Raw genomic sequence first — 26,030 nt, forward strand, 5'->3', positions numbered from 1 at the left:
AAGAGATTGAGATAAACCTGTCCAGTTTGAGTGTTTGTTGCAACTCATTCCAGTCGCTAGCTGCAGCGAACTGAAAAGAGGAGCGACCCAGGGATGTGTGTTCTTTGGGGACCTTTAACAGAATGTGACTGGCAGAACAGGTGTATGTGGAGGATGAGGGCTGCAGTAGGTATCTCAGATAGGGGGGAGTGAGGCCTAAGAGGGTTTTATAAATAAGCATCAACCAGTGGGTCTTGCGACGGGTATACAGAGATGAGGAGTATAGAGTGCAGTGATGTGTCCTATAAGGAGCATTGGTGGCAAATCTGATGGCCGAATGATAAAGAACATCTAGCCGTTCGAGAGCACCCTTACCTGCTGATCTATAAATGATGTCTCTGTAATCTAGCACGGGTAGGATGGTCATCTGAATCAGGGTTAGTTTGGCAGCTGGGATGAAAGAGGAGCGATTACGATAGAGGAAACCAAGTCTAGATTTAACTTCAGCCAACAGCTTTGATGTGTGCTGAGAGAAGGACAGTGCACCGTCTAGCCATACTCCCAAGTACTTGTATGAGGTGACTACCTCAAGCTCGAAACCCTCAGAGGTCGTAATCACAACTGTGGGGAGAGGGGCATTCGTCTTACCAAAAACCACATGATCTTTAAAAAAAAAAAAAAAATACTTCACCTTTATTTAACCAGGTAGGCCAGTTGAGAACAAGTTCTCATTTACAACTGCGACCTGGCCAAGATAAAGCAAAGCAGTGCGACATAAACAACAAAACAGAGTTACACATAAACAAACGTACAGTCAATAACACAATAGAAAAATCTATGTACAGTGTGCGCAAATGTAGAAGAGTAGGGAGGTAAGGCAATAAATAGGCCATGGAGGTGAAATAATTACAATTTATCATTAACACATATATGTGCAGATGATGAGGTGCAAGTAGAGCAAGAGGATAAGTAACAATATGGGGATGAGGCAGTTGAGTGTGCTATTTACAGATAGGCTGTGTACAGGTACAGTGATCGGTAAGCTGCTTTGACAGCTGATGCTTAAAGTTAGAGAGGGAGATAGAATCCAGCTTCAGTGATTTTTGCAATTCGTTCCAGTCATTGGCAGCAGAGAACTGGAAGGAAAGGCGGCCAAAGGAAGTTTTGGCTTTGGGGGTGACCAGTGAAATATACCTGCTGGAGCGTGTGCTACGGGTGGGTGTTGCTATGGTGACCAGGGAGCTGAGATAAGGCGGGGCTTTACCTAGCATAGACTTATAGATGACCTGGAGCCAGTGGGTTTGGCGACGAATATGTAGTGAGGGCCAACCAACGAGAGCATACAGGTCGCAGTGGTGGGTAGTATATGGGGCTTTGGTGATAAAACGGATGGCACTGTGATAGACTACATCCAGTTTGCTGAGTAGAGTGTTTGAGGCTATTTTGTAAATGACATCGCCGAAGTCAAGGATAGTCAAGGATAGTCAGTTTTATGAGGGTATGTTTGGCAGCATGAGTGAAGGAGGCTTTGTTGCGAAATAGGATGCTGATTCTAGGTTTAATTTTGGATTGGAGATGCTTAATGTGAGTTTGGAAGGAGAGTTTACAGTCTAACTAGACACCTAAGTATTTGTAGTTGTCCACATTTTCTTAGTCAGAACCGTCCAGAGTAGTGATGCTAGTTGGATGGGAGGGTGCGGGCAGCAATCGGTTGAAGAGCGTGCACTTAGTTTTACTTGTATTTAAAAGCAGTTGGAGGCCACGGAAGGAGTGTTGTATGGCATTGAAGCTCTTTTGGAGGTTTGTTAGCACAGTGTCCAAAGAAGAGCCAGATATATACAGAATGGTGTCGTCTGGGTAGAGGTGGATAAGAGAATCACCAGCAGCAAGAGTGATATCATTGATATATACAGAGAAAAGAGTCAGCCCAAGAATTGAACCCTATGGCACCCCATAGAGACTGCCAGAGGTCCGGACAACAAGCCCTCCGATTTGACACATTGAACTCTATCTGAGAAGTAGTTGGTTAACCAGGCGAGGCAGTCATTTGAGAAGCCAAGGCTATTGAGTCTGCCGATAAGAATGCGGTGATTGACAGAGTCGAAAGCCTTGGCCAGGTTGACGAAGACGGCTGCACAGTACTGTCTTTTATCAATGGCGGTTATGATATCGTTTAGGACCTTGAGCGTGGCTGAGGTGCACCCATGACCAGCTCGAAAACCAGATTGCATAGTGGAGAAGGTACGGTGGGATTCGAAATGGTCAGTGATCTGTTTGTTAACTTGGCTTTCGAAGATTTTAGAAAGGCAGGGCAGGATGGATATAGGTCTATAACAGTTTGGGTCTAGAGTGTCTCCCCCTTTGAAGAGGGGGATGACCGTGGCAGCTTTCCAATCTTTGGGCATCTTAGACGATATGAAAGAGAGGTTGAATAGGCTAGAAATAGGGGTTACAACAATTTCGGCTGAAAGTTTTAGAAAGAGAGGGTCCAGATTGTCTAGCATAACTGATTTGTAGGGATCCACATTTTGCAGCTCTTTCAGAACATCAGCTGTCTGGATTTGGGTGAAGGAGAAGTGGGGGGGGGGCTTTGGCAAGTTGCTGCAGGAGGTGCTGAGATGTTGGCCGGGGTAGGGGTAGCCAGGTGGAAAGCATGGCCAGCCGTAGAAAATTGCTTATTGAAATGAGGCATGCTTATTTAAGATGGTGAGGAAAGCACTTTTAAAGAGCAACCAGGCATCCTCTACTGACGGGATGAGGTCAATAACCTTCCAGGAAACCCGGGCCAGGTTGATTAGAAAGGCCTGCTTGCTGAAGTGTTTTGGGAGCGTTTGACAGTGATGTGGGGTGGTTGTTTGACCAGCGACCCATTACGCAGGCAGGCAATGAGGCAATGATCGCTGAGATCCTGGTTGAAGACAGCAGAGGTGTATTTAGAGGGCAAGTTGGTCAGGATGATATCTAAGAGGGTGCCCATGGTTACGGATTTAGGGTTGAACCTGATAGGTTCCTTGATAATTTGTGTGAGGTTGAGGGCATCTAGCTTAGATTGTAGGACGGCCGGGGTGTTAAGCATGTCCCAGTTTAGGTCACCTAACAGTACGAACTCGAAAGATAGATAGGGGAAATCAATTCATATATGGTGTCCAGGGCACAGCTGGGGGCTGAAGGGTGTCTATAGCAAGTGGCAATGGTGAGAGACTTGTTTCTGGAAAGGTAGATTTTTAAAAGTATAAACTTGAATTGTTTGGGCACAGACCTGGATAGTATGACAGAACTCTGCAGGCTATCTCTGCAGTAGATTGCAACTCCGCCCCTCTTGTCGGAAAATGTTATAGATAGGGATGGAAATTTCAGGATTTTTGGTGGCCTTCCTAAGCCAGGATTCAGACACAGCTAGGACATCCGGGTTGGCGGAGTGTGCTAAAGCAGTGAATAAAACAAACTTAGGGAGGAGGTTTCTGATGTTAACATGCATGAAACCAAGGCTTTTACGGTTACAGAAGTCAACAAATAAGAGCGCCTGGGGATGGGAGTGGAGGTATGGGTTGCAGGGCCTGGGTTAACCTCTACATCACCAGAGGAACAGAGGAGGAGTAGGATAAGGGTACGTCTAGAGGCTATAAGAACTGGTCATCTAGTGCGTTCGGAACAGAGAGGTAAAGGAGCAGATGTCTGGGCGCGGAAGAATAGATTCAAGGCATAATGTACAGACAAGGGTATGGTAGGATGTGAATACAGTTGAGGTAAACCTAGTTATTGAGTGACGATGAGAGGTTTTGTCTCTAGAGGCACCATTTAAGCCAGGTGAGGACCCCGCATGTGTGGGGGGTGGAACAAAAGGGCTAGCTAAGTCATATTGAACAGGGCTGGAGGCTCTACAGTGAAATAAGACAATAATCACTAACCAAAACAACAATAGACAAGGCATATTGACATTAGGGAGAGGCATGTGTAGCCGAGTGATCATAGGGTCCAGTGAGTAAGTAGGTGAGCTGGAGACACGGCGATTCAGACAGCTAGCAGGCCGGGGCTAGCAGGCTAACAGATTATCCTTCGGGGGACGTCGCAACGCAAGAGCCTGTTGAAAACCCTTGGATGGTTACGTCGGCAAACCAGTCGTGATGGATCAGAAGGGCTCCATAGGGTGAGGCGGGTTGCAGGAGAGTATGTTCAGTCTGTAGATGGAAATTGAGTTTAAAAATATATATATATAAAAATATATACGAAGAAAAAGATATATACATGGGACAAGACAAACAGACGTCCTACTGCTACGTCATCTTGGATTGATATGATTAGATTGACTGATATACTTTTGTTCTGGAGGTGTTCAGAACAAGGTTAAGTAACATTGAAAAAATCAGAAACTTTCTGTCCAAAAATGATGCAGAAAATTTAATCCACGCTTTTGTCACTTCTAGGTTAGACTACTGCAATGCTCTACTTTCCGGCTACCCAAATAAAGCAAAAAATAAACTTCAGTTAGTGCTAAACCCGGCTGCTAGAATCTTGACTAGAACCAAAAATGTGTTTCATATTACGCCAGTGCTAGCCTCTCTACACTGCCTTCCTGTTAAGGCAAGGGCTGATTTCAAGGTTTTACTGCTAACCTACAAAGCATTACATGGGCTTGCTCCTACCTATCTTTCTGATTTGGTCCTGCCGTACATACCTACACGTACACTTCGGTCACAAGACGCAGGCCTCCTTATTGTCCCTAGAATTTCTAAGCAAACAGCTGGAGGAAGGGCTTTCTCCTATAGAGCTCCATTTTTATGGAATGGTCTGCCTATCCTTGTGAGAGATGAGGTTTCAACCTTTAAGTCTTTATTGAAGACTCATCTCTTCAGTAGGTCCTATGATTGAGTGTAGTCTGGCCCAGGAGTGTGAAGGTGAACGGAAAGGCACTGGAGCAACCAACTGCCCTTGCTGTCTCTGACTGGCCGGTTCCCCTCTCTGTACTGGGATTCTCTGCCTCAACCCTTATTACAGGGACTGAGTCACTGGCTTACTGGTGCTATTCCATGCCATCCCTAGGAGGGGTGTGTCACTTTTTTTACATTCAAAAATGAATAAATTATATAGCCCTTCTTACATCAGCTGATATCACAAAGTGCTGTACAGAAACCCAGCCTAAAATCCCAAACAGCAAGCAATGCAGGTGTAGAAGCACGGTGGCTAGGAAAAACTCCCTAGAAAGGCCAAAACCTAGGAAGAAACCTGGAGAGGAACCAGGCTATGAGGGGTAGCGAGTCCTCTTCTGGCTGTGCAGAGTGGAAATTATAACAGAACATGGCCAAGATGTTCAAATGTTCACAAATGTCCAGCATGGTCAAATAATAATAATCACAGTGGTTGTCGAGGGTGCAGCAAGTCAGCACCTCAGGAGTAAATGTCAGTTGGCTTTTCATAGCCGATCATTAAGAGTATCTCTACCGCTATTGCTGTCTCTAGAGAGTTGAAAACAGCAGGTCTGGGACAGGTAGCACATCCGGTGAACAGGCCATAGCCGCAGGCAGAACAGTTGAAACAGGAGCAGCAGCACGGCCAGGTGGATTGGGGACAGCAAGGAGTCATCATGCCAGATAGTCCTGAGGCATGGTCCTAGGGCTCAGGTCCTCCGAGAGAGAGAAAGAGAGAATTAGAGAGAGCATACTTAAATTCACACAGGACACCGGATAAGACAGGAGAAGTACTCCAGATATAGAGGTATAGAGGTAGAGATACTCTGAATGATCGGCTATGAAAAGCCAACTGACATTTACTCCTGAGGTGTTGACCTGTTGCACCCTCAACAACCACTGTGATTATTATTATTTGACCCTATGAACAGTTGTTGAATAGTATAATCTCCACCCGGCACAGCCAGAAGAGGACCGGCCACCCTTCATAGCCATAGTTCCTCTCTAGGTTTCTTCCTAGGTCCTGGCCTTTCTAGGGAGTTTTTCCTAGCCACCATACGTCTCAATCTGCATTGCTTGCTGTTTGGTGTTTTTTTTTACCCCTTTTTTCGTGGTATCCAATTATTAGTAGTTACTGTCTTGTCTCATCGCTACAACCTCCGTACGGGCTCGGGAGAGACGAAGGTCGAGAGCCATGCGTCCTCCGAAACACAACCCAACCAAGCCGCACTGCTTCTTAACACAGCGCGCATCCAACCCGGAAGCCAGCCGCACCAATGTGTCGGAGGAAACACTGTGCATCTGGCAACCTTGGTTAGCGCGCACTGCACCCGTTCCACCACAGGAGTCACTGGTGCGCGATGAGACAAGGATATCCCTACCGGCCAAACCCTCCCTAACCCGGACGACGCTAGGCCAATTGTGCGTCGCCCCACGGACCTCCCGGTCGCGGCCGATTACGACAGAGCCTGTGCGGGAACCCAGAGTCTCTGGTGGCACAGCTGGCGCTGCAGTACAGCGCCCTTGACCACTGCGCCACCCGGGAGGCCCAAAAGACTGTTATTTTATTTGTGAGGTTAATTCTGTTCCACTAATCACACCCCTGAGCTCTGGGCATCTCCAAGTAAATTATTATGCAAATGTTGTTCCACTGAGTGTGTGTGACAGATGGGTGTCAAGTCTGAGGTCTGGGAGGAGAGATGGAGAGGTCAGCTCAGTAAGACTGACCTTCTCCTCCATCTCTCAGACAGGATGAATGTAGAGAAGGACAGTTTCACTGTGTTCATCTAAAGTGTCTGCACGTCGTCCGTCAGTAATTCACAACGTGTAACTACAGGAGTGTCACTTTTAATTGCATCGAAAAAGAAGAGGGGAAAGAGAGCGGGAGAACATAACTGTGACAGATTATAAATTACCCAGCATGCCAAAATGACTCACAAGAGCTCTCAGCTCCACGCTGTCGCACCCGTTCACTGTCACAGATATGATCTACTACTGGTGGACAGAGGCACTTAGACAAACACCCACACAAACTCTCTGACTGGGCTCCCCTACTATGTCATTTCCTGCCTAAACAACCAATCAATAAATGGGCCCGAAAAAAGGCGATTCAAGAATAACCTTGATGGAGACCTGAAGACTTGTGTTAGCTCCCCACGCTCATAGGCATAGCATGCATAGATTTTAGGACTTCTGGTCCCCACAAGGATAGTAAAACCAAACACACACACACTGACAGTTGTTGCATTGTTGTGTCAGGTCTATGTCTGTCTGTCTCTGTGATATGTTAAACTGTCCCTGATGACTCAGCCATAACGGCAGAGGACAAGGATATGAGAGGGGTCTTGGGAATTTTTTGTGTCTGTGTGGGGGGGAGATGCCCGTGTGCTTTGCAGTTTACCAGATTTCTTTAAATGAAGTTTTATTGAAGATCACCCCGCGACGCACACGATGCAGCGCTGTAGTTGAGCAGCAGATGACGCGCTGTCTCACTCGCCGATGTCATCAAATGGAGTCAAGCTAGCCACAAGTTCTGACAGCTCAATCGTCATGAAACGCAAATACAGCGAAGAGTTTCTCTCTCTTGGTTTCATACAAACTTTGAGATATAACGAGGTGCGCACACAATGTGTTTTGTGCGGGGAAGTGCTTAGTAATGAGTCTCTCAAAACAAACAAATTAAAAACGACAGGTCCTGACCAAACATCCACAGCATGACAGTAAAACCCAGGGTGTTCTTTCAGAGCAGGGCTGAATGCTTCAGGTAACAGTGCCTCGACAGTGGAAAAGTAAGTCAACTTGCAAGGCATTGTTGTCGTATTATAAACAGAAACAATGGAATACTATCAAAGTAGTAGTTGTGAATTTCTCTTTCAAATAATTATCTTGTACACAGCTATTACCGTTAGTTAGATTGCTAATATTAGCCAAAGTAAGCAAGCTAGCTTGCTATACTAATAGTGCAATCCTAAATTACAGTACATATGACGATAAAATGATCAGGCCTATTGTACATCTTACTGTAGAAAGGATTGGTATAAACAAGTCTAGGTTGGTACTGTTGCTGTTAAAATACAAGTAATAATTGTTATTCTGAACTGGAGTAAACTGATTGAAGCAAGATGCTTTTTGAGGCAAACTCACACACAGTTCTGGGTTGCTCATCTACAGCAGGAAGCAGTCTCCTACCTGACTGAGAAAGCAGTAGATGTTCTGATGCAGTTTGCCAGTGTGTCCAGGTTCTCAACTCTGGTGTACTTAAAAAACAAGTACAGAAACAGACTCCATGCCGAGCATGACCTCAGGGTTGCACTGTTAAAAACTGTGCCCAGAATAGAAATGCTTGTTGAAAGCTTCAACCAGCCACACACCTCTCATTAGGACCGTGTGTGTTTTCTGCTCTACATCTGTGTGATGTGATCAGTCAGTGTATTCCAATTCAGAATGCTAATTATTTATTGTATTTTAACAACAGTTCCAACCTAATTTTTTTTCAACAATAATTTCTACAGTAAGATGTACAGTAGGCCTGATCATGTTTCTTCTGTACTGTTACTTAGGGTTGCACTATCAAAAACTGACCCTGTGTCTGTGTTTTCTGGTCTACATCTCTGTGATGTGATCAATCAGCTTATTCCAGTTCAGAATTAAAATTATTTCTTATATTTTAACAGCAGCAGTTCCAACCTAGACAGATGAGTACAGTGCATTAGGAAACTATTCAGACCCTTTCCCTTTCCCCACATTTTGTTACGTTAGTCTTTAAAAATATATATTTTTATTTAACCTATTTTTAACTAAGCAAGTCAGTTAGGAACAAATTTGTTCTTGCTGTGGGGATGTTTTTCAGGGGCAGGGACTGGGAGACTAGTCAGGATCGAGGCAAAGATGAACAGAGCAAAGTACAGAGAGATCCTTGGTGAAAACCTGCTCCAGAAGTCAAGGGGTATGAATACTTTCTGAATGCACTGTAAGTGTTTTTATTGGGGAAACATAAACATGAATAGCTACAGTTGAAGTCGGAAGTTTACATACACTTCGGTTGGAGTCATAAAAACTCATTTTTCAACCGCTCTACCAATTTCTTGTTAACAAACTATAGGCTTGGCAAGTCGGTTAGGACATCTACTTTGTGCATGACACAAGTAATTTTTCCAACAATTGTTTACAGACATATTATTTAATTTATAATTCACTGTATCACAATTCCAGTGGGTCAGAAGTTTACATACACTAAGTTGACTGTGCCTTTAAACAGCTTGGAAAATTGGCTTTAGAAGCTTTTGATAGGCTAAATGACAACATTTGAGTCAATTGGAGGTGTACTTGTGGATGTATTTCAAGGCCTACCTTCAAGCTCAGTGCCTCTTTGCTTGACATCATGGGAAAATCAAAAGAAATCAGCCAAGACCTCATAAAAATCATTGTAGACCTCCACAAGTCTGGTTCATCCTTGGGAGCAATTTCCAAACGCCTGAAGATATCACGTTCATCTGTACAAACAATAGTACGCAAGTATAATTACCATGGGACCACGCAGCCGTCATACCGCTCAGGAAGGAGACATGTTCTGTCTCCTAGAGATGAACATACTTTGGTGTGAAAAGTACAAATCAATCCCAGAACAACAGCAAAGGACCTTGTGAAGATGCTGTAGGAAACAGGTACCAAAGTATGTATATCCACAGTAAAACAAGTCCTATATTGACATAACCTGAAAGGCCGCTCAGCAAGGAAGAAGCCACTGCTCCAAAACCGCCATAAAAAAGACAGACTACGTTTTGCAAATGCACATGGGGACAAAGATCGTACTTTTTGGAGAAATGTCCTCTGGTCTGATGAAACAAAAATAGAACTGTTTGGCCATAATGACCATCATTATGTTTGGAGAAAAAGGGGGAGGCTTGCAAGCCGAAGAATACACCATCCCAACCGTGAATCACGGGGGTGGCAGCATCATGTTGTGGGGGTGCTTTGCTGCAGGAGGGACTGGTGCACTTCACGAAATAGATGGCATCCTGAGGAAGGAAAATTATGTGGATATATTGAAGTAACATCTCAAGACATCAGTCAGGATGTTAAAGCTTGGTCGCAAATGGGTCTTCCAAATGGACAATGACTCCAAGCATACTTCCAAAGTTGTGTCAAAATGGCTTAAGGACAACAAAGTCAAGTTATTGGAGTGGCCATCACAAAGCCCTGACCTCAATCTTATAGAACAGTGGGCAGGACTGAAAAAGCATGTGTGAGCAAGGAGGCCTACAAACCTGACTCGGTCACACCAGCTCTGTCAGGAGGAATGGGCCAAAATTCACCCAACTTATTGTGGGAAGCTTGTGGAAGGCTACCTGAAAAGTTTGACCCAAGTTAAACACTTTAAAGGCAATGCTACACTCAATTAGTATTTGGTATGTAAACTTCTGACCCACTGGGAATGTGATGAAAGAAATAAAAGCTGAAAGAAATAATTCTCTCTACTATTTTTCTGACATTTCACATTCTTAAAATAAAGTGGTGATCTTAACTGACCTATGACAGGGAATTTTTACCAGGATTAAATGTCAGGAATTGTGAAAAACTGAGTTTAAATGTATTTGACTAAGGTGTATGTAAACTTCCGACTTCAACTGTATTAATATTATTATATTTCATTGTTATTTACTATTTGTCTATTTTGCATTTGTTTTAGACATAAGGGCAATATGAAAAGTACCGATATTTACGTATAGTTGCATGTTTTCATAAGCTTGGGTCCCAGGAAAACACAGAATTTCTCATTTGGGTCCCACGCTGAAAAAGTTTAATAACCCCTGGGTTAGGGTTACAGTTAGGGGTTAGGTTTAATTTTAGGGGTTTGGTGTTAGGTTAAGGGTTAGGGAAAATAGGATTTTGAATGAGAATACATTTTTTGGTGCCCACTTGGATAGTAAAACCAACAGTGTGTGTGCGTGTGTTCCTCTGGCCTTCGTCCCTCTGGAGCAGGTGGCACTGTTGACGTACTGTCTCCCCAATGCACACACACACTCTGCTGTCTGTTCTCCAGTGTCAGTCTCTGTGGATTCTGCCGTGCCTGAAACTCACTTATCATATCTGAGGGCTTAACTGTCCCTCTCACTGACACACAGCTGACTGACCCGTCTTTAGTAGCAGAAACACTGACACACAGCTGACTGACCCATCTTTAGTAGCAGAAACACTAACAAACACAGCTAACTGACCCATCTTTCGAGGCAGAAACACTGACACACACAGCTGAGTGACCTGTCTTTAGTAGCAGAAATGCTGACTGACCCGTCTTTAGTAGCAGAAACACTGAAATACAGCTGACTGACCCGTCTTTAGTAGCAGAAACACTGACACACACAACTGACTGACCCGTCTTTAGTAGCAGAAACACTGACACACAGCTGACTGACCCGTCTTTAGTAGCAGAAACACTGAAATACAGCTGATTGACCCATCTTTAGTATCAGAAACACTGACATACACAGCTGAGTGACCCATCTTTTGTAGCAGAATCACTGACACACAACTGACTGACCCGTCTTTAAGGTTAAAAATGTTTATCTTTAATTTACATTCTGTAGAAATGATGAGAATAGACATTTTCAGTACTTTTGTGAAGCATCACAGCACAGTTGACAATTTTATGCCAAGTAGAAATCTAACTGGATGGACATCAGAAATAGAGGAAGGCCAAGACAAGCAGAAACACTGACACACACAGCTGACTGACCCATCTTTAGTTGGAGAAACACTGACACACACAGCTGACTGACCCATCTTTAGTTGGAGAAACACTGACACACAGCTGACTGACCCATCTTTAGTAGCAGAAACACTGACACACAGCTGACTGACCCATCTTTAGTAGCAGAAACACTGACACACAGCTGACTGACCCGTCTTTAGTAGCAGAAACACTGACACACAGCTGACTGACCCGTCTTTAGTAGCATAAACAATGACACACAGCTGACTGACCCGTCTTTAGTAGCAGAAACACTGACACACAGCTGACTGACCCGTCTTTAGTAGCAGAAACACTGACACACACAGCTGAGTTACCCGTCTTAATTAACAGAAGCACTGACACACAGCTGACTGACCCATCTTTAGTTGGAGAAACACTGACACACACAACTGACTGACCCGTATTTAGTAGCAGAAACACTGACACACAGCTGTCTGACCCGTCTTTAGTAGCAGAAACACTGACACACAGCTGTCTGACCCGTCTTTAGTAGCAGAAACACTGACACACAGCTGACTGACCCGTATTTAGTAGCATAAACATAAACCTAGAAAAGGCTCATACAGTAGCCTAAATTACATACAGGATCTTACTCTAACTTAGGTTAGCTACACTATAGTCAGCTCCATCTTTCATCATACAGAAACAGTGATAGAGAAATAAACTGCCTACTCTGTTAATTAATCTGCATGTGTCTGTGATGACCTGTCACTCATAGTCGGGCCTACACACACACACACACACACACACACACTTCTTGTGTAACTAACCTTGTGGGACACACAATTCAGTCCTATTCAAAATCCTATTTTCCCTAACCTAACCGTAACCCAAAAAACAAACCTTAACCCAAAAATGTAAACTCCCCAGTGGTGCAGCGGTCTAAGTCACTGTATCTCAGTGCTAGAGGCGTAACTTCAGACACCCTGGTTCAAATCCAGGCTGTATCACAACCGGCCATGATTGGGAGCGGCGCTCAATTGGCGGCGCTCAATTGGCCCAGCATCATCTGGGTTTGGCCTGTGTAGGTCGTCATTGTAAATAAGAACTGACTTGCCTTGTTAAATAAAGATAAATTCCTAAAACAAACCCTAGTTCCTGAAGCTAATTCTTAACCCTAAACCCCCTAGAAGTGGTATTGGACTGTATGGGGATAAAATACAAATGTTATTTTTTTCAGGGGTTAGATCAGCTTTAATATTGCAGATAGATTGTAGCTTTCCAATCCCCCATATATTTTTTGGGTTAATACATATATATATATATATATATATATATATATATACACACACACACTACCACTTAGAAATGTCCTTGTTTTTGAAAGAAAATCATTTTTTTGTCCATTAAAATAACATCAAATTGATCGTTGTTAATGTTGTAAATGACTATTGTAGCTGGAAACGGCAGATTTTTTATGGAATATCTACATAGCTCGTATTTCTTTTCGGGATAAACTAAATGTCCCCAGTTGGTCAAATTTTTTGTTTGATTACTATTCTTGTGGGGACTTCTGGTTAAACATGCACACGTATGCGTGTGCACACACACACACACACACACAGGTCAGGCTCTGGGAACCGCAGCCCATAATAAGAGAGTTCAGAAGACTAAATAGGGTGATCTGCTGTGGTATCTAACTGCTGAGTATCCATAGAGACTGTTGCTATGTCGGCGAAAAATCTTGATTCATTAGGAACAAATATAAATAGCCATCATCGAGTTTGTCGTATCATCATCATATCACCACCATCATCTTCATGATACCCACATCTGAGAGTGTTGAGACCTGTTGGCCTAAAATGTGTAAGCTTGAGAGCTCTCTCTTCCTCACCCCCCACCCCCTTCGCTGTCTCTCTAGCGTCTAAAGTGCTGTTTTCACACACTTGAGAAGGACTTTTTTACAGCTTCTTTCTGCAAATTAGTCCAGGACAGTTAACAATAATTATACCTTTCTCTCTCTCTCTTTCTTTCCCTCTGTCTAGATAAATAGCCAAGAGGGGGAGTGAAGCAGAGAAGGAAATGAGAGATTAAAAGGGAGTAAGAAAACCTCTAGCTGTTCTATGCAAACGTTCGTTACCCACCACTAAGCCACAATGAGACAGGTGTGTTATAGCAGGTGCACCAACGCACATGCATGCACACGCATGCATTCGCACACGCAGAGTATTCAAAGGATGTCCTTACAAACCAAGTTAAGTAGAGTACATTAATATGTAGCATACAGTAAATTGTATTAGGCTGCTCTGCTCTCTTCCCCAAAAGCTCCAGCAATTTTACACTTACAGTAAACACCTCACAGTACAGACGCACTAGAGAGCTATAGCTGATGTACCAGCTGAGTGTCTCACACACACACACACACACACACACACAGCTGTCCTCTTTCTAATAGACTTTATATAATAGGTGGGTCTATTTCTGACAGTGTGCCATGGGGAGATGAGGCCGACACCCAGTCTCCATCTCTGCACGCCGTGCCAACCATACCGCCTAAACCTAGACTAGCAGGTGACAACTAGGCTACTGTGTGTGCGAGAGAGATGGATAGATGGGAAAGGGAGAGAGAGAGAGAATTTTGTGCGCGTGCCTTTCAGTGTCAGGCAGCAGAGCTGGTGTGTGTGTTGGAGATACAGCGTGTGGGTGGAGAGAGAGGCAGCTCGTGCACTGTGCCGGTGTCTGACAGATAGAAAAGCGAAAGGCGCGTAGTGGAAACCAACCGTGACTCACTCAAAAATACACCTCTAAAAAGAGCCGTCCCGAGCGTCTGAGGGGAGATTTGACACGGACACGGCGCTCGAGGAGCTCCTGGTTTACGAATCATCTCCCGCGAGGTAAAATAAACACACACTCCCACTGTTTACTGAAGTGGCTGTTGATGTTGTGGTTGATGGTGATGATGATGTTATTGTTGTTTATGTCGCTGTGCTATCGAGTTGTGCTGTGTCTTCGGGTTGTTGCAGTTTTTATAGATAAACCTATATCCATGGGTTAGTCATCCCCCGGCCAAATGGCTTTACCTATTTTCATACTGAGGTCTGACAGACAAGTCCACATGGTCAGATATTGTTACTAAATGTGTGCTAAATGTCCACGAACACCAGATACTGGTTTGGTCCTTGACCATTCATTAATTAATTTATTTTATTCATTTATAAGTTTTGCTAAATGGGCCCTGTACGCAGGCTACATTCTCGGTTTACCAGAGGAAAAATGAGGTCAAACAGCAACTGAAATACGTGGTGAACTGGCAGTGATGGTGTGTGCTCCTGTCCTCCCAGAGAGAGAAAAAAAGAAAGAAAAAGAGCATGAGAGGGGGAAGTAGAGACAGATAGGGAGAGAGCGAAAGAGAGAGGTAGACAGAGGGAGAGAGTTAGAGAGGGGGTGGGGGGGTAAGGAGAGAGAGGTTTAGTTGACAGCCCAATGAAGGTTGTGAGCAGGAGGTCTATAGGGGTAAAAATATCATGTGTCTTAGCTCAGCCAGGGCACAGGAATGCCACACACACACACACCCTGAATAGTAGCTTGACTGGCCACTATGGTTATATCAGCTCTGTCTCAGTGGGTCAAGTGGATTCTACAGAGAAATATGATATACACATACAGTGCATTCATAAAGTATTCAGACCCCTTGACTTTTTCCACATTTTGTTACGTTACAGCCTTAATCTAAAATGGATTAAATACATTTTTCCCTCATCAATCTACACTCAATAATAATAATAATAACAATAATAAACAATCATAATGACAAAGCCAAAACAAGTTTTTTGAAATATTTGCAAATGTATTACAAATAAAAAACAAATACCATATTTACTTAAGCGTTCAGACCCTTTGCTATGACACTAGAAATTGAGCTCAGGTGCATCCTGTTTCCATTTATCATCCTTCAGATGTTTCTACAACTTGATTGGAGTCCACCTGTGGTAAATTAAATTGATTGAACATTATTTGGCACACACCTGTCTATATAAGTTCCCACAATCAGAGCAAAAACCAAGCAATGAGGTCGAAGGAATTGTCTGTAGAGTGCCGAGACAGTATTGTGTCAAGGCACAGATCTGGGGAAGGGTACCAAAACATTTCTGCAGTATTGAAGGTCCCCAAGAACACAGTGGCCTCCATCATTCTTAAATGGGAGAAGTTTGAAACTACCAAGATTCTTCCTAGAGCTGGCTCTATGAAGGTCTGATGAAACCAAGCTTGAACTCTTTGTCCTGAATGCCAAGCATCACGTCTGGAGGAAACCTGACACCATCCCTACGGTGAAGCATGGTGGTGACAGCATCATGCTTTGGGGATGTTTTTCAGCGGCAGGGACTGGGAGACTAGTCAGGATCGAGGGAAAGATGAACGGAGCAAAGTACAGAGTGATCCTTGATGAAAACCTGCTCCAGAGCACTCAGGACCTCAGACTGTGGCGAAGGTTCACCTTCCAACAGGACAACAACGCTAATTACACTGCCAAGACAACGCAGGAGTGGCTTCGGGACAAGTCTCTGAATGTCCTTGAGTGGCCCAGCCAGAGCCAGGACTTGAACCCGATCGAACATCTCTGGAGAGACCTGAAAATAGCTGTGCAGTGACGCTCCCCATCCAACCTGACAGAGCTTAAGAGGATCTGTAGTAGTGTCATATCCAAGAAGACTCAAGGTTATAATTGCTGCCAAAGGTGTATCAACAAAGTACTGAGTAAAGGGTCTGAATACTTATGTAAATGTGATATTTCTGTTTATTTTTTTGCATTTTCAAATAATTCTTAAAACCTGTTTGTGCTTTGTCATTATGGAATATTGTGTGTACACTAATGAAGAAAAAAAACTTTTGAATTTTTACAATCTTTACAATTTTAGAATAAGGCTGTAATGTAATAAAAATGTGGAAAAAGTCAAGGGGCCTGAATACTTTGAGTGCACTGTACGTACATGTGTGGCCCCCAGTCAACCATGACTCACTCTGGTTGACCAGTGGTTAGCCCACTGCAGGTACCAAGTGTTGTTGTTGTAAGGTTCCAGACTCAGGTTGGCCATATAAGGTCGGACACAACGTTATACAGATTTTTAAAAACTTTTTCCCCCCAGAACTACACTGAACAAAAATATTAACGCAACATGTAGTGTTGGTCCCATGTTTCATGAGCTGAAATAAAAGATCCCCGAAATGTTATATACAAACAAAAATCTTATTTCTCTCAAATGTTGTGCATACATTTGTTTACGTCCCTAGTTAGTGAGCATTTCTCCTTTGCCACTATAATCCATCCCCCTTACAGGTGTGGCATATGAAGAAGCTGATTAAACGGCATGATCATTACACAGGTCCACCTTGTGCTGGGGACAATAAAAGGCCACTCTAAAATGTTCAGTTTTGCCACACAACAAAGCCACAATTGTCTCAAGTTTTGCGGGAGCGTGCAATTGGCATGCTGACTGCAGGAATGTCCACCAGAGCTGTTGCCAGAGAATTGAATTTTCATTTCTCTACCATAAACCGCCTCCAACATAATTTTAGAGAATTTGGCAGTATGTCCAACCAGCCTTACAACCGCCAACCACGTGTAACCACGCCAGCCCAGAACCTCCACATCCGGCTTCATCTGAGACCAGCCACTCGGACAGCTGATGAATCTGAGGAATATTTCTGTCTGTAATAAAGCCCTTTTGTGGGGGAAAAACTCAGATTGGCTGGGCCTGGCTCCCCATTAGGTGGGCCTGGCTCCAAAGTGGGTGGGTCTATGCCCTCCCAGGCCCACCCAAAGCTGTGCCTCTGCCCACTCATGTGAAACCCATAGATTAGGGCCTCATTTATTTCAATTGACTGATTTTCTTATATGAACTGTAAGTCAGTAAAAAAATTGAAATTGTTGCTTTTCTATTTTTTTTCAGTATAGTTTAGTAGGCTACTCGATATGGTGTGCAAAACCACTTTTTTCTGCAGGTGAAGAACTGGTAACTAAACTCTTCTCTCCTCGGGCACAGGGGCAGTTGGATCAGCAGATGAATGATGGTGCACAGGCCTAAACACACACAGACACAAGTCCCTGTGTCCCGTCTCCATCTGTCACACTCCAACAAGCGTGTCACAGTTTCTGCAGTGTTCAGCTAAAACTCTCCTCTCTCCCCTCCTTAAAGCCTCCCATAAAGCTCTGTTACCACGGTGATCAGTTCAACCCAGCAGCCATATGCTCCACTCTCCTCTTCCTGCTGATTCTATACTTTCCCTACCCTCTTTTCTATCCCTCTTTCTGAGCTTTCTCTCTGATCTCTCTCTCTTTTCATCACTGCTTCTCCAAATCTTTTTCTGTATCCTTTCTCTCTCCCATCTCTCTCTGTCCGTATCCCTAAATCTCTTTACTCCTCTTTCTGGATCTATGTAATACACTTTCTTTGTAGCCATGACTGTGTCCCAAATGGCACCTCTATTCCCTATGCAGTGCACTACTTTGGACCAGACACTACATAAGGAAATAGGTGCCATTTGAAACGTAGACCACATCTGCCCAAACTATCTATTAGACAAACTGCTTTAGACGCAACATTAGTAATCATAACTCTAATAGGGTGGTGTTCCATATATAAATTACCCGTATGACACTGGTGTTACAGGAATAAGTGTCCCCTATGACCCTGTGGTGTTACAGGAATAAGTGTCCCCTATGACCCTGTGGTGTTACAGGAATAAGTGTCCCCTATGACCCTGTGCTGTTACAGGAATAAGTGTTCCCTATGACACTGTGGTGTTACAGGAATAAGTGTTCCTGTCCAAGGGGTTGGAGCGCTGGCCGGAATGTGGTTTTTCCCACCAGTGGGATCAGGAGCTCAGCTCGGAATTCTGGGAATATTGCTGCCGGCAGATCGGATGATGCCTCCCACAGCTGCTGTTACTAAGAAAAGCCTAAGAATACACACGTTACGCATACACTCACTGCGCACACACATTTACTATGTACACACACGCTCATGCACACACCCTTAGACCCAACTAGGCAGCCATGGAGTGTGTTGTACAGGGGGAAGGAGGTCAGAGAGAGGCAGCATATGTAAAAGCCGTTCTATGGGATCTGCAAGTGACATTAAGTAGGTGTGTGTGTGTTTATATCAGTAACTGACGTGTGTGTTTTGTAGTTTTCAGAGAGGATGTCTGAAGCGATCGTCCCAGAATCCTCAGGGCTGAGGTCATGTAACGAGTTATACCCCTCCGCTCTGCCATCCTCACCCCCCCTTTCCACAGAGGATGAGTGTCACCATGACAACAGAAAGGTGGAGCAGCAGGTAAGACTTGTGACTGAATGAGGTGTTGTTATTATAGATCAGATAGGTGACATGACTGGTCCCTGAGGAATGCCATGTGATGTCACTGTGTGATGATTTGTCACATTTTGTCCCACAGAAACCCGTCAGTAACCAGGGGCAACCAGCCAGGAGGAGAACCAAGGTAGACTCTGTTTCTGTCACACACCTACGTAGAGCCATATATATCACTGTTGTGTATGTACACTGTGTCAGCCTTGATTTAGCCCCGGGTGGGCAGGGTTTGCACTTCTGAGGCTATTTCATTGGTTAATGTTGTTGCTTGTTTCAGGCCAAAGGCAGGTTGGTGAGGAGCATGGCTGTGTGTGAGGAGTCATTCCCACCATCCCCTCCTGACACCACCCAAGACAGCCAGGTAACACACACACACACACATAAAACATGCACGCACAACACACACACTCTCATAACACAAACACAGACACAAAACACGCACATCATGTGATGTTTGATGTTTTAGAGCTCTGTTGAAGACACCATGCTGCCAGGTTGCCATGACAATGAGGAGGAAGAGCAGAGCAAAGAGCCAAATGTGCCCACGCTAATTATCTCAGACACCAGTCAGGAATACACAGACTCTACTGGGATTGACCTGCACCAGTTTATCATCACCACCCTAAACAGCAATCCCAGGTACAAAAAACTGTGTGTGTGTGTGTATGTGTGTGTGTGTAACTGCTTAGCTGGCAATGATGTCATGGTAATAATATGATGTCATGGTGTTGTCATCTTTCAGGGACAGGATGATGCTGTTGAAACTGGAGCAGGACATGATCGACTTCATCACAGACAACGGGTATGTGTGTGTGTGTGTGTGTGTGGCCATAATTGTTTTTTAATGCAAATATGATTTACTGTATTTACTTCAATGTGTTGTCTAAGCAGGACTGTCATCCCCTCCCATCTTCTTCTCACTCCCTCTCTCAGTCCTTATAAGAAATTCCCTCACATGTCTTCCTACCATCGTATGTTGGTCCACCGGGTAGCAGCCTACTTTGGCATGGAACACAATGTGGACCAGACTGGCAAATCTGTCATCATCAATAGCACCAGTAACACACGCATGTACGTAACTGTCTCTTCTCTGTGGTATATCAGTACGCTTGCAACAACAGGATCGTGGATTTGATTCCCGCTGGGGACACCCATACAATAACGTGTGTCCTCACTACTATAAGTCTTTGGACATAAAAGTGTCTGCTAAAGGACATATTATTGTTGTTGTATTATTCTCTATTTCTATATGTGTGTAGACCAGAGCAGAGGTTTATGGACTATGTCCAGGAGGAGAGAGGAGAGGAGACTCAGTGGAGAACCATACTGAAGAGAGACAACGCAGAAGACAACCAGGTAGCTAGCTGTCTTTCTTTCTTTCTTTCTTTCTTTCTTTCTTTCTTTCTTTCTTTCTTTCTTAGTAGCATGTAAGCACTATATAAGCTTGCATATTTGGACAGCTTTTAGAGGTCCTTGTCAGAGTTCCAGATTTTGAGAGGTTGTGTTCTTATCCTGCCCCCACCAGGCGAGGCTCCACCCACTACGCGAGGAGAGGCGGAGCAAATCAATGGAAGAGAGAGAGGAGGAGTACCAGAGAGCTAGAGAAAGGATATTCAACCAGGAGGTACACACACACACACACACACACAAACACACACACAAACACACATCTTATTCTTTCTTCTGTCTTCCACAGCCTGCCTGTCCCCAGGAGACCAGGTAATATTGTTTTTATGTTAGACGTAAATAAAGTTGGGTGACGTTTTTTTAATTTTTTTTATGTTCCCCAATGGACGGTTGTAATAACATTGTGATGATTATTGTGTGTCGTTATTGCAGGTCTATAGAGGATGGTAGCCCCCATGCTGCAACCCAGAGAAGGCAGCTCTTTAGGTGAGTGTGCTCTCGACTGGTGGCTGAGTGGTACTGAATCTTGACCGTACTAGTAGCGTTTAGCTGAACACACTACCGGGCCTTTAATGACCAGTTTATTAGTCTAAATCAGTTGCTGGTCTGTGTGTCCTTCAGGGGTACCAGGGGTAACTCGGGCTCAAGCCGACAGAGCAGCACGGAGACTGACTATAGTCGCTATAGTAACTGGAGCAGCACTGACTCAGGTCGCTATAGCAACGACCCCCGACCCTGGAGCAGCACAGACTCAGACTCTGCCTATCAGAGGCCAAACCCCGCCCCCAAGGCCCGACCAGCCAATCACAGCTGGGACGCACGAGGTAGAAAATAATCTAATTTAATTGAACTACGATCCTGATCCTTTTCCATGTACTTTAATGTCTCCCTTCTCTCCCTTTCCCACCTTATCTCCCTTTCCCACCTTCTCTCATCCTCTCTCCCTTTCCCACCTTATCTCCCATTCCTACCTTCTCTCATCCTCTCTCCCTTTCCCACCTTCTCTCCTCCTCTCTCCCTTTTCCACCTTCTCTCCTCCTCTCTCCCTTTCCCACCTTCTCTCCCTCTCTCCCTTCCCACCTCTCTCCTCCTCTCTCTTTTCCCACCTTCTCTCCTCCTCTCATCCTCTTTCCCACCTTCTCTCATCCTTCCCCTTTCCCACCTTCTCTCATCCTCTCTCCCTTTCCCACCTTCTCTCATCCTCTCTCCCTTTCCCACCTTCTCTCATCCTCTCTCCTTTCCCACCTTCTCTCATCCTCTCTCCCTTTCCCACCTTCTCTCATCCTCCTTTTCCCACCTTCTCTCCTCCTCTTTTTCCCACCTTCTCTCCCTTTCCCACCTTCTCTCCTCCTTTCCCTTTCCCACCTTCTCTCCTCCTCTCTCTCTTTCCCAACTTCTCTCATCTTCTCTCTCTTTCCCACCTTCTCTCATCCTCTCTCCCTTTCCCACCTTCTCTCATCCTCTCTCCCTTTCCCACCTTCTCTCCTCCTCTCTCTCTTTCCCACCTTCTCTCCTCCTCTCTCCCTTTCCCACCTTCTCTCCTCCTCTCTCTCTTTCCCACCTTCTCTCCTCCTCTCTCCCTTTCCCACCTTCTCTCCCTTTCCCACCTTCTCTCATCCTCTCTCCCTTTCCCACCTTCTCTCCTCCTCTCTCCCTTTCCCACCTTCTCTCATCCTCTCTCCCTTTCCCACCTTCTCTCCTCCTCTCTCCCTTTCCCACCTTCTCTCCCTTTCCCACCTTCTCTCCTCCTCTCTCCCTTTCCCACCTTCTCTCCTCCTCTCTCCCTTTCCCACCTTCTCTCCCTTTCCCACCTTCTCTCCTCCTCTCTCTCTTTCCCACCTTCTCTCATCCTCTCTCTCTTTCCCACCTTCTCTCATCCTCTCTCTCTTTCCCACCTTCTCTCCTCCTCTCTCCCTTTCCCACCTTCTCTCCTCCTCTCTCCCTTTCCCACCTTCTCTCCTCCTCTCTCTCTTTCCCACCTTCTCTCCTCCTCTCTCCCTTTCCCTCCTCCTCTCTCCCTTTCCCATCTTCTCTCCTCCTCTCTCCCTTTCCCTCCTCCTCTCCCCCTTTCCCACCTTCTCTCCTCCTTTCTCACTTTACCTCATCTGTCATCTGTCTCTCTGTATCTCTCTCTCCCAGATGACCATGCCCCCACCACAGGCTCCAACTACCTCACGGTGCCCATGGAGAATGGGATTCCACCAGGAAGTATATTACTGAACCCACATACAGGTACACACACACACACACATACACATACATGTATATGTGAAAAGGGATTTGTGAGTTTAACCTTGACCTCTAACCCCAGGCCAGCCCTTCTTGAACCCAGACGGAAGTCCTGCCATCTACAACCCCCCAGACCCCCAGCAGCCAACAAGAAGCCAGCCTCAGCAGCAGGCCCCTCTGCCGCAGCAGCCAATGGCTGGCCACACAGTCCCTCAGGTAAAACACTGATTGCACAGTAACCAAATAGATTTTGAATACAAATACAACAATCTACCTATTCATTAGTTATACTAAATGTATAAACAGTCCTGTCCATGCAACCCGATTGGCCAAATTGTGTTCCAGCCGTGTCGATAATAGCAATAAACAGAGCCTGTTTTTGTAATAGAAGACTGGCAATAACAATGCTTTCTCTCAGGTGGTTCAATATTCGTCCGTCTCTTATCCTCCCCAGCAGTTGCAATACTCTACGGTACTAAGTTTTTTCATGCATGTGTTTTTGTGGATATAACAGTGTATGAATGAACAGTATAAATGTATTATGTCTGTCTGCGTGTCTTTATTAACATGTTCTCTGTGGTCCTCAGAGCGAGGACCTGTCGTCTCAGTTTGGTCACATGACTGTGAGCTGTCAGCCATTGGGGGAAGCTCCGTCTCTATACCCTCCCTTAGCCTCTCCCACACAGAGTTATGTCTATACCGCACCTCCCCCTCCTCACAACCCCCCCAGCTACTGCCAACCCCCTCCAACTCAGGTAGGAATAACACAACACAATCATAATAGAATGGTAGAACAGAATAATAGAATAGTCCCATGTGTTGACATGATGTTGAACTCTGTACTGTAGGTGCCTGTGTATTACTACTCTACTACTCAGTATCCTACCTCAGCACCCCAAAGACCTGCCACACCTACCCAGGCCATACAGCCTACAGGTACGTACGTGTGTGTGTGTGTGTGTGTGTGTGTGTGTGTGCGTGCGTGCGGCAGTAGGGAGGGGGGCCGTTACACTGTAAGAGATGTAGTCTGAGGTCTCACAGTGAACCGGTCTCTTTTCCTGCTGCTTCTACTCTACAGAGAGATGCTGATTAGCTGGTAGTCCTCCATTTGTCAGATATTACAGCAAATGATACAGCTTTGAATTAGCTTTAAACAAACAAGCAAATGATTGATGTTTTATGAATAATCTGCTGGGCGTTTATCTGTATATCTGTCTCTGTGTGTATTTGTAGGTTACTCTCCTGTCGTAGCCAATCAGCAGCAGACCTACCAGGGGATGATGAGTTTGCAGCTGCCTCAGAGCCAAGCCCAAAGATTGCTGGGTTCTTATCCACCTGGCTCCTCCCACCCATGTGGTGTAACACAGGTAACCATGACAACCACAGTGTCATATACTCAGGGGCCATTGTATTAGGTACACCACCCTGTTCACGGAAATGGTGAGCTCCTACAGTGAGTCACGTAGCTGTGGCTTGCTGTATAAAGCAGGCAGACAGGCATCGAAGCATTCAGTAACTGTTTGATTGAACGTTAGAATTGGCAAAACGAGTGGCCCAAGTGATTTTGAGCATGGTATCAGAGTCGGTGCCAGACGCGCCGGTTTTAGTATCTCAGAAACGGACTCCTGCGTTTTTCACGTTTGACAGTATCTAGGGTTTACAGAGAATGGTGCCACAAACAAAAACATCCAGTCAGCGGCAGTCCTGTGGGCGAAAACAGCTCCTTGGTGAGAGTACAACAGTGGTATGTAAAACGGCACCTCAGAACGCACTTGTCGGACCTTGTCACGGATTGGCTATTGCAGCAGACGACCACACCTGGTACTACTCCTATCAGCTAAAAACAAGAAGAGCTGGCTCAAGTGGTGACGCAATCACCAACTGGACAATTGAGGAGTGGAAAAACATTGCCTGGTTCGACGAATCCAGGTTTCTGTTGCGTCATACCAATGGAAGAGCCAGGCTTTGGCGTAAGCAGCATGAGTCCATGGCCCATCCTGCCTGGTGTCAACGGTACAGGCTGGTGGTGGGGGTGTAATGGTGTGGAAGGTCAAATGTCTGCAGGATGACTGTAAGTCGCTTTGGATAAAAGCGTCTGCTAAATGGCTTATATTAGACCAAATGAGCAACATTTCCATGCCCTGAAGAATTCCGGCTGTTCTGGAGGCAAAGGGGGGTCCGGCCTGGTACTAGATGGGTGTACCTAATAAACTGACCACAGTAATTCCTCAGTGTTGAATTAAAGTTGCAGTGTTGTCAGGCTACTAATCAAATCTGTGCCTAAATTGAATCTCTCCCTCAGGGTGGTGTGGGGGTATCGTACCCCCAGACTGGTCTCATGTCGCGGGGTGAGGGGGGTTACTGCTGCATGGTATCTCCAACCTGTCCCCCTGGTCCCATACCCCCTCCCCCTCTACACACCGGCTGCCATGCCTCCAGCTGTAGCAACATCAGCAGCCAGGGGTGGGCGGGAAAATACTAACACGCCCCCACCCAACCTAAACTTACATAACCGCCACACATACGCCCCCACCCAACCTAAACTTACATAACCCCTACACATACACACACTTGACCTCCCTTCCCCCCCACCTCCACTTGCACAACCCCACCGGACTGTGTTGATTGAGATGCAACCAGTGTTCAAGCTGTTACACACACACAGTATACCACAGGCAATGTATTGTGCCAAACCTGTATCAGAGGTACTGTACTGATTTAAAAGCATCATTTATATACTCCAGTTGAGTTTTGTATGGATATGAAATGATTATATATATGTATTGTAGTGTTTGAGCAGAATAAACTGATGTGGCTGCTTTGACAGGTCACCTTTCTAACGGCTGTGGTCTCTTTCACATTGAGTATTTGATCTGATTTTCTAATCTACACACTGCTGACATTGTTAGCATTGATTGTATCACAATTATTAAATTGTTGAACGGATGTTTTTTTTTTTTGATAGATCCAGAATGTAATTCACAGAGAGCAATCTATAACAAGTCTTACACTTATGAAAAATATAAAACGCAACATGTAAAAGATCCCAGATATTTTCCATTTATCTCTCAAATTTTGTGCACATTTATTTACATCCCTGTTAGTGAGCTTTTCTCCTTTGCCAAGATAATTAATCGATCTGACAGGTGGCATATCAAGAAGCTGATTAAACAGCATTATCATTACACAGGTGTACCTTGTGCTGGGGACAATAAAAGGCCACTGTAAAATTTGCAGTTGTCACACAACACAATGCCACCGATGTCTCAAGTTGAGGGAGCATGCAATTGACATGACTGCAGAAATTGAATGCTAATTTCTCTACCATAAGCCACCTCCAACACCATTTTAGAGAATTTGGTAGTACGTTCAACCGGCATCACAACTGCAGACCAAATTTATGGCATTGTGTTGGTGAGTGGTTTGACGATGTCAACATTGTGTACAGAG

The 26,030-nt window shown here is 44.9% G+C and overlaps 1 protein-coding gene across 3 annotated transcripts; it reads left to right on the top strand.

Annotated features, from left to right (window-relative positions):
* The first annotated feature begins 7,411 nt into the window (after window positions 1–7,411).
* On the top strand, window positions 7,412–25,420 carry arpp21 (cAMP-regulated phosphoprotein, 21). 3 transcript variants are annotated; one of them, XM_024441115.2, is made up of 19 exons: window positions 7,412–7,672; window positions 18,765–18,911; window positions 19,030–19,074; window positions 19,222–19,305; window positions 19,411–19,583; window positions 19,687–19,746; window positions 19,878–20,015; window positions 20,204–20,300; window positions 20,470–20,568; window positions 20,641–20,663; window positions 20,784–20,837; window positions 20,973–21,175; window positions 22,491–22,583; window positions 22,663–22,796; window positions 22,999–23,052; window positions 23,168–23,335; window positions 23,429–23,516; window positions 23,814–23,947; window positions 24,883–25,420. In XM_024441115.2, exons 2-19 carry the CDS (start codon window positions 18,777–18,779, stop codon window positions 25,060–25,062), a joined length of 1,962 nt encoding a protein of 653 aa, XP_024296883.1. In that variant the 5' UTR covers window positions 7,412–7,672; window positions 18,765–18,776; the 3' UTR covers window positions 25,063–25,420. The 3 variants fall into 3 exon arrangements, with proteins under 3 accessions (XP_024296883.1, XP_024296881.1, XP_024296882.1); XM_024441113.2 differs by lacking the exon at window positions 7,412–7,672 and adding an exon at window positions 13,623–13,742; XM_024441114.2 differs by lacking the exon at window positions 7,412–7,672 and adding an exon at window positions 14,082–14,471.
* Window positions 25,421–26,030: the final 610 nt, after the last annotated feature.

The sequence above is a fragment of the Oncorhynchus tshawytscha genome, linkage group LG13, assembly GCF_018296145.1.
Source record: "Oncorhynchus tshawytscha isolate Ot180627B linkage group LG13, Otsh_v2.0, whole genome shotgun sequence".
Lineage (NCBI taxonomy): Eukaryota > Metazoa > Chordata > Actinopteri > Salmoniformes > Salmonidae > Oncorhynchus > Oncorhynchus tshawytscha.

Coding starts and splice junctions, on each gene's coding strand:
- arpp21 (XM_024441113.2), top strand. Junction 20,664..20,783: donor GCCTGTCCCCAGGAGACCAG/GTAATATTGTTT, acceptor TCGTTATTGCAG/GTCTATAGAGGATGGTAGCC. Junction 22,584..22,662: donor ATTACTGAACCCACATACAG/GTACACACACAC, acceptor CTCTAACCCCAG/GCCAGCCCTTCTTGAACCCA.